General features: G+C 39.5%; 1 protein-coding gene across 2 annotated transcripts; it reads right to left on the bottom strand.

The window, feature by feature from the left end:
• Nucleotides 1–217: 217 nt before the first annotated feature.
• Nucleotides 218–6571, bottom strand: LOC137737863 (uncharacterized). 2 transcript variants are annotated; one of them, XM_068477435.2, is made up of 3 exons: nucleotides 6475–6571; nucleotides 4799–6082; nucleotides 218–602 (listed from the first exon to the last, which is right to left on the bottom strand). In XM_068477435.2, exons 2-3 carry the CDS (start codon nucleotides 5968–5970, stop codon nucleotides 488–490), a joined length of 1287 nt encoding a protein of 428 aa, XP_068333536.1. In that variant the 5' UTR covers nucleotides 5971–6082; nucleotides 6475–6571; the 3' UTR covers nucleotides 218–487. The 2 variants fall into 2 exon arrangements, with proteins under 2 accessions (XP_068333536.1, XP_068333544.1); XM_068477443.2 differs by having other exon boundaries at nucleotides 6239–6537.
• Nucleotides 6572–8586: the final 2015 nt, after the last annotated feature.

Raw genomic sequence — 8586 nt, 5'->3', positions numbered from 1 at the left:
AAAATATTTTGGGTTGTTTTTTTCTTCGATGAATTTGGATGATTGGTCTTGAAAGGAGACTAATATTCTTCATCAGCTTCTGTTCTAATGGGAATCTAATATTAATTTTTTCTTTTCTTTTTGTGGCAGGGGATCTTGATGGAATAGTAGTTGCAGAAAAATAGAGAGTATCTTTCAACAAACAAAAAAACAGTCTAAGGAGACAAGGAGCAAGAAAGAAGAAGAAAAGTTTGAAGCTTTTGTTTTCATGGCAGGAGAACTGCCGAGTAGTGAAGCTAACAAATCAAGGAACAACATGGCTTTTAAAACAGTATCTCTAGCAGACAGCAGACAGCAGACAAAGAAATGTATTCCCTTTAAAATGGCCTTCTAAAAACTTACGAATACATTTGAGAGCGTAATATTCTCCCACAAACTTGCCGTCCATGAAAACATGGGATGGAACAGATAACCTAGTTTCTTGCACATGACTCACAGCAGTTAGAAATCAACGAGACTCCCAGTCCTTCAATTTCTTGCTTCCTTTGGGTTTTGAAATAGGTGCATTCATTCCTGCCATTTTAGCATTATACTTTGCCCGAAGAGGATCGTTGTATGTCCACCTGAAATACAGAAAGCAGTACAAAGGTGCTTGATGAGGAAGCAATTTAGTGAATATTTTTGTCGACAATAAAATAAAACAAGCAGCAAAGGTGCTTGATGAGGAAGCAATTTAGTGAATATTTTTGTCGACAATAAAATAAAACAAGCAGCAGGACCAGCATTTGTGATAATACAGAAAATAAATAGAAAATGCATGAGACTCTGTTTGCTTACATCTCAACTTTTGTTCTCCCTCAAAAAATAAAGAAAACAAAAAAAAAACAAAAAAACAATTCAATTGATGCATAACAACTGACAGTTTCCCCTCTTTGAAACTTCAAATACAAAGAAACCCAGGTGACACAACCACCAAAAATAAAAGAATACTACTACGAACATGCACCCATCTTAAGTAACAACCACAATATGACCATAACGATTTTTTTTATTTAAAATTATTATTATTATTAAGGGGATGGGGTAGGGTTCGAAACTATTACAATAATTTAGGAGGGGGGATGTTTCGAAACCGGGACGCATGGGTGGAAACCTAACACCCTTATTCACTAGGACATTGGACTATATGCAGAAAATGTAAGTTTTTTAAAGGCTAAGCATCAAATGTTTTGGGTCAAAACTTTAAAGTATCTATATGACCATAACAGTATCAACCTAGTTTTTATATACCATGTAAAAAACTTAGCTTAAATATCCTAAATATTTGACTTCAACATAATCCAATCTATTTTACCTTTCCGTTATTCCATTTACAGCTTAAGGATCCTTGCTCACTCAATGCATATTTGGAGTCACGGAGTTGTAAGAGATGCAGATATAATTATGTAGGACACAAGAGGAAGGGAAAGGAAGTAAACAGAGATCTGGATCATGAGATCACTTACTAAAATTCCAAGGATCATTCCAAGGGAAAGATTTGATAAATTTGCAGTACTACAGCACCCCTAAACATGTCAACTAACGGTGTCTCAGACTCATTCCAAGTTCACTCAAGCTTCGCATATGAGCAGGAAAAAATCATACAAGGCTTGTATTCATTGCAATCTTGACCAATTTTAAAATCTTACAAAGTAGTTATTTTCAGAGAACTATGGAAGCGAACCAATGGAAGAGTCAAATTAATATGTTCTGGAATATTACCAGTGTTGGGTTTTTTCCAGCCCATGATAAGTTGTCCTAAGTCTATTGGGAATTAATAGTCTTAGAGGATTAAATTGTTTTCCCAATTGGAGTTGTTTTCCCAATTGGAGTTGTTTACCCAATTGGAGTTAGTTTCTCAATTGGAGTAGGATTCATAACTAGTTTCCAATTAGGAATAATAATCCTTATTGAAGAAGACCTTTATTATGTCTATATAAAGGGGCTAGTGTACTAGTTTTGAATTGGAGGGAGCACAACAATAAATTGTATACCACTCTAGGGATCAAAGTGAGAGAATATTGTAAAGTGTGTGCGAGAGAAAAGAAAAGAGATAGTTTTTCGTCAATTCCTAGTTCTAGAGATTTGGCAAGATTATTGGTTGTACTCATTATTAATATAGGGAAAGATTGTTGTTGCTATCCCGTGGACGTAGGCACATATTGCCAAACCACGTAAATTCTTGGTGTTATTTATCTTGGTTATTTGTTTTTCGATTTCTGGAGTTTGTTCTTGTTTTTTCCATTCTTAAACGTGATATTCTCAACAAGTGGTATCAGAGCCTGGTTTGGGTGATATCCGTTTAGAATGGAGGGTGCAATTATGATGAAACTCACCCGCTCCAATTGGGTTACGTGGAAATCAAGAATGGAGGACATGCTTTATTGTAAAGATCTCCATGAGCCAATTGAAGGTATTAAGAGCAAGCCAGCAAGTATGTCTGATGCTAATTGGACCAAGATGAAGATAAGAGATGTTTTCTGGCAAAGAAGTCTATGATTGCCTTTGCCAATGAAGATGAGATGTTCGATCACATGGAGTCTGGTCATGGGTATTGCGATCAGGGGGAGCCTGGTTAAGAGAAGTCTAATCAAGAGGGTCTTGGTTAATGAGTAGTTCGATCAAGGGGAGCTTGATTATGGGTAGTTCGATCAAGGGGAGTCTGGTCATGAGAAGTTCGATCAATGGGAGTTTGGTCAAGAGGAGCAATCCTATTTTTGTTTGGTATACCTTCCTCATCGTCTTTTTGGGGGGGGGGGGGGGGGGGGGGGGGATTGTTGGGTTTTTTCCAGCCCATGATAAGTTGTCCTAAGTCTATTGGGAATTAATAGTCTTAGAGGATTAAATTGTTTTCCCAATTGGAGTTGTTTTCCCAATTGGAGTTGTTTACCCAATTGGAGTTAGTTTCTCAATTGGAGTAGGATTCATAACTAGTTTCCAATTAGGAATAATAATCCTTATTGAAGAAGACCTTTATTATGTCTATATAAAGGGGCTAGTGTACTAGTTTTGAATTGGAGGGAGCACAACAATAAATTGTATACCACTCTAGGGATCAAAGTGAGAGAATATTGTAAAGTGTGTGCGAGAGAAAAGAAAAGAGATAGTTTTTCGTCAATTCCTAGTTCTAGAGATTTGGCAAGATTATTGGTTGTACTCATTATTAATATAGGGAAAGATTGTTGTTGCTATCCCGTGGACGTAGGCACATATTGCCAAACCACGTAAATTCTTGGTGTTATTTATCTTGGTTATTTGTTTTTCGATTTCTGGAGTTTGTTCTTGTTTTTTCCATTCTTAAACGTGATATTCTCAACAAGTGGTATCAGAGCCTGGTTTGGGTGATATCCGTTTAGAATGGAGGGTGCAATTATGATGAAACTCACCCGCTCCAATTGGGTTACGTGGAAATCAAGAATGGAGGACATGCTTTATTGTAAAGATCTCCATGAGCCAATTGAAGGTATTAAGAGCAAGCCAGCAAGTATGTCTGATGCTAATTGGACCAAGATGAAGATAAGAGATGTTTTCTGGCAAAGAAGTCTATGATTGCCTTTGCCAATGAAGATGAGATGTTCGATCACATGGAGTCTGGTCATGGGTATTGCGATCAGGGGGAGCCTGGTTAAGAGAAGTCTAATCAAGAGGGTCTTGGTTAATGAGTAGTTCGATCAAGGGGAGCTTGATTATGGGTAGTTCGATCAAGGGGAGTCTGGTCATGAGAAGTTCGATCAATGGGAGTTTGGTCAAGAGGAGCAATCCTATTTTTGTTTGGTATACCTTCCTCATCGTCTTTTTGGGGGGGGGGGGATTGTTGGGTTTTTTCCAGCCCATGATAAGTTGTCCTAAGTCTATTCGGAATTAATAGTCTTAGAGGATTAAATTGTTTTCCCAATTGGAGTTGTTTACCCAATTAGAGTTAGTTTCTCAATTGGAGTAGGATTCATAACTAGTTTCCAATTAGGATTAACAATCCTTATTGAAGAAGACCTTTATTATGTCTATATAAAAGGGCTATTGTACTAGTTTTGAATTGGAGGGAGCACAACAATAAATTGTATACCACTCTAGGGATCAGAGTGAGAGAATATTGTAAAGTGTGTGCATGAGAAAAGAAAAGAGATAGTATATTTCTTGTTCTTGTTCTTTCAGGTTTTTCGTCAATTCCTAGTTCTAGAGATTTGGCAAGATTATTGGTTGTACTCATTATTGATATAGTGAAAGATTGTTGTTGCTATCCCATGGACGTAGGCACATATTGCCGAACCCCGTAAATTCTTGGTGTTATTTATCTTGTTTATTTGTTTTTCGATTTCTGGAGTTTGTTCTTGTTTTTCCCATTCTTAACCGTGATATTCTCAACAACCAGAGCTAATATTCTTTTTGATACCCTAATGCGTTGCATGCATATATTATTCTTTTCGAAGAAATTACCGATTAGTTGATGATTATATCTAACTATCTGAGCCGATATACAAGACTAAAGCTCATGAAGTTCCCCATGTATACATTCATATTTTACTAATCTACGCTCTAACCAATGATATCTAAAGGTTTTATTGACCATTCAGCCCTTCAGTCCTTAATTCATTTCAAATAAAGTGTAGGGGAGATGATAAAAACATAACACGTCCTTAAGAAAACAAAAAACATAACAGTGCTTAAGGTGCTACCATTAGAAAACAAGTAATACAGTAGTTCTTGCCGTATCCAATGAAGTTAGCGCATATAAGAAAGTGGTTAAAAAACATGGAAAATTCAGTAAGGAAATCGAACTTACGGATTGTTCCAATCAGTGGTATCCTCATTGACAAGATGGGTCCATTTCGTCCTTCCACTACGACCAAAATGTTTGACCTGCATGACCTTGGGCAATATCGTTTTGTCCATCTTGTCTTCTCCAGTAGGGGAAGAGACATCACGTGCATAAATTCCATCTGTTCCAGCCGTTGCCGCATAGTCATCAGCTTCTGACTGGAAGAAAGCACCTTTGTGGTAATATTTCTGCATGAACCTCCACTTCTGCTTTGGTCGTGGTGCAGGTCTTGGATTCTTTCTCTCCCACTCCCTCCTCTCTTCCTCTGTCATGTTTCTGACCCTTTCAATCTCTTCCTTTTCCTTTAACATTGCTTCCCTATCCTCTCTATCCCTTTTGATTCGGGCAATCTCTCTTGCCTTCCAAGCTTCATACTCCTCTGCCTCGTTTAGTTCATCATCAGTATCAATATCTTCAATATTTGCTTCCAATTCCAAACCCTTCTGAATCTCTTCATCCTTCCGAATCTCCTCAACCACAATCTGCTTTGTCTCTCTCTTCCTTTCCTCCAATTTCTTCTTCCTTGATTCCTCAAGGGCCCGTTCTTCGGCCTCAAGTCGCTCACGCTCAGCAATAGTATCTCTCTCCGACTTGGGAACAAAGACAGGCTTTAGCATCACCATACCAGTAAGCTCTTCGTCCGAGTCAGTGTCATACTCAGATTCCTCTTCCTCCTCTTCCTGTACCTCTTCCTCATCTTCGGAGGGAAGTAGTTCTTCTTCTTCTTGCTCCCTCTGAAGCAACCTCTCCCTAATCTTTCTTCTTCTTTCTTCCTGGGCATCTGCATCCTCTTCCTCTGCTTCCAACCCTTCCTGCCTCCTGGCCTCCTCTTCAATTGTTGAAACAATCTCAGCTTGCCGAATACGCCTATGGTCAGCTCTAACATCCTCGCGATTATCTATCCTGCTCTCAGCCAAACGACGCAGTCTAGGATCATCTTTCCTAACAACGTCAGAATCATGAGTGGGAAAAGCAGCTGCCTTGGACATCTTAAACTCCCCATCTTCGTCGGCATCATCTGCCCACTCCGGAGCTTTTCCAGGCCAATACCTTTTAACCTTAGTTTGCCCAATTTTACCTCTGAGCTTATCCCTTACTGCAATAACAGTATCGCTTACACCTGCTGTTACCGACATTTTTGCGCTTTATAAACACCCGGGCGTAAAAGACTCAACGTACCAGCAGAAAACTCTATATCCTTCGCTCTTTCAACTCCTACCAAGCAAATTTCTTAATCTCGATTACAAACTGGTAAGAGAAAGACAAAAAGACAAAATTTTAGCCCAAAAAATTTGAAAATTTTACGACCAATTAAGAGACTAATGAAAATTAAGCAAAATTCAGAGGGAAATATGGTAAAGCAACATCACCCAAATACATAGATGGAAATTGAAACAGAAAAACCTGAATTTCAACAGCAAGCAACGCTTAAGCAGTGATAATTTCGGTTGAAGATAATCGATTTAAACTGGAAAAAAGCCCTAGTTCGGCGATAATAAAAAATTAAAACCCTAATCCGTAGATTCAGCGAGGAATACAAAACCCTAACAAATTGATGAGATAAAACAGAAGAGTAATGAAAAAATCATAGAAATTACGAAGAGAAACAAGAGAACACGATCAAAGAGAAGGAGACATACATGGGAGAACGAGTACGCAGGAAGAGGAGGAGGACGAAGAAGAGGATGTTGCTCCGGTCTCGTGTATGCTTTCAATTTTTTTGTTGGGCTATATTTTAGAAAACGTCTAAATCGGACCAAGGCGGTAAAATGGGCCACGGCTCAAGTCCAAAATTCCAAAATTTGAGCCTGAACTAGACTGTTGTTCGACCCGCCCAATTATGTTTTATTCGAACACCACTTGATAGCAAACATCCAATTTTACTCTTTGAGAGCGATATTGTGCAATTTGATGACTAGTTTTACTTTTTTTTTTTTTTAACCAACGATATTATCTACATTAAGCGGTGGGGAAGTAGGTTAAGTCTCACAATGGACTAGTAATAATATGGTTCAAATTCGTCTTTGACGAAAATAGAACCAAAGACCTCTAACTTACAAGTGAAAAGGAATATCATTAGACCGTAGTACTAAGTGGCTATTTTTACCTTAATATATTGTTTTTGTAACAGCCCGTCCCGAACTTTTCATACCGTAGGGGCGAAATGACGGTTTTGCCCCTAGTATTTTTTTGTTTCATTGTGTGGTTATTTTGGGGGTTTTGGTTGGCTGTTTTGGACCACACACACACACCCACACTCACCCTCATCCTTTCCCTGTCCCGTATCTGTCTCTCTTTTTCCCTTTTTCTCCATTTGCACGGACAAGACCCATTGTGCTCGAAAACATCAAGGATCAAGGAAGAAAACTACATATTTGTGCTCGTGAGGTCCTTATGAGTTCAACCATACCCATTTCAGGTAAAGGAACCTTCATTTTCACGTCGAACCCGAGATGCTCAATTCGGGGTACTGTTCATGCACACGTAAATTCATGTGTTTTTGGGAATTTCAAGCTTGTAGGAAGCTTGGTGAGGTCCTTAGGAGGCTCAGGGTGGTTCGTTTAAAGGTTTTGGACGTTGGGATCGTGAGTTGCAGATTTGGCCGAATTTGGTGGAGTTTTACCGGCGAGATTCCGTTGGTTTTAGTGCTTGAAAGTAGTAAGGATTTGTTCCTCTAGTTGTAAGCTTCATTTTGGTACCAATTTCGTGAAATTTGGGTGAAAAACGAGTGAGATACGAAGTTTGGAAATTTTCTCGGTTTTCCGGCGACAACGACGGCGCCGGAGTTTGGCCGGAGAAGACAACGGAATATTTTTAACGGCGTTAACGGAATCTGTTAGACTTAACGGAATATTCCTAACGGCGTTAACTGACGCCGTCAGTGTGCCAGGCACGTGCCTGCGCGTGGGCGGCGTGCGTGGCCGTGCCTTGGCCGGCACGTGCGATGTCAGAAAATTATTTTAAAAATATGGGGATGTTCGTGAGGTTGAGTAGATCACATTGGTGTATTCATACACCCCATTTCAGCATTGTATGAGAAGTTATTTCGTAATGTTGGTTATGTTCTTTAAAATTAACGTTTGTATAGTTGTTTCGCATATAGGTGAGACCTATCCCGAGGACGAGCGCAGTCACTCGAGGCAAGAGGGTTACGACCCTTCTACATACCAGTGAGTGGGCTTTTGGTTTTCTGTATATACCTATATACTTGTGTGTTCCCCAGAAAGTGAAATGAAGCGTCTATATGTTTTATATGCCATGCATTATGTTTGCCCATTTAATTATGCATTATTAGTTGCATATATATATGTTTGGTGCTGCAGACGTACAGGTAAGTGCCAGGTAAGTTATGGTTTATGTTTATGTTTAGTAATGATTTGCGATGCATAGAGAGCTCATAACCTGCACCCCCGGTGTTAGTGCTTCTGCCCAGAGTAGGGCACAGTCCTTCACGTGATGTTCACCTCCCACACCACACGCTCATCTTGGATCCAAGTTAGGTGCACAGTCCTATCGTACAGACCACTATAGGTGGTTCCGACTCGTAGGTGACCCGCGATTATTCGCCCTGTCTTCACGTGATCGTAGCACTTGAGCGTATTTATTTACACCCAGTCCTGTCGTACAGACCACTTTAGGTAGTTTCAACTCGTGTGCAGGTATAGTTAGTGAGTTGGGGATTTAAGTTCTAGATTCAGCTGTACAGGTCACGTTAGGTGACTCCGGCTGACAGATTACGTGGCATTGATTGA

Source organism: Pyrus communis, chromosome 15 (genome assembly GCF_041283825.1).
Source record: "Pyrus communis isolate YQ-2024b chromosome 15, ASM4128382v1, whole genome shotgun sequence".
NCBI lineage: Eukaryota > Viridiplantae > Streptophyta > Magnoliopsida > Rosales > Rosaceae > Pyrus > Pyrus communis.
This window is presented reverse-complemented; position numbering and strand designations above follow the sequence as displayed.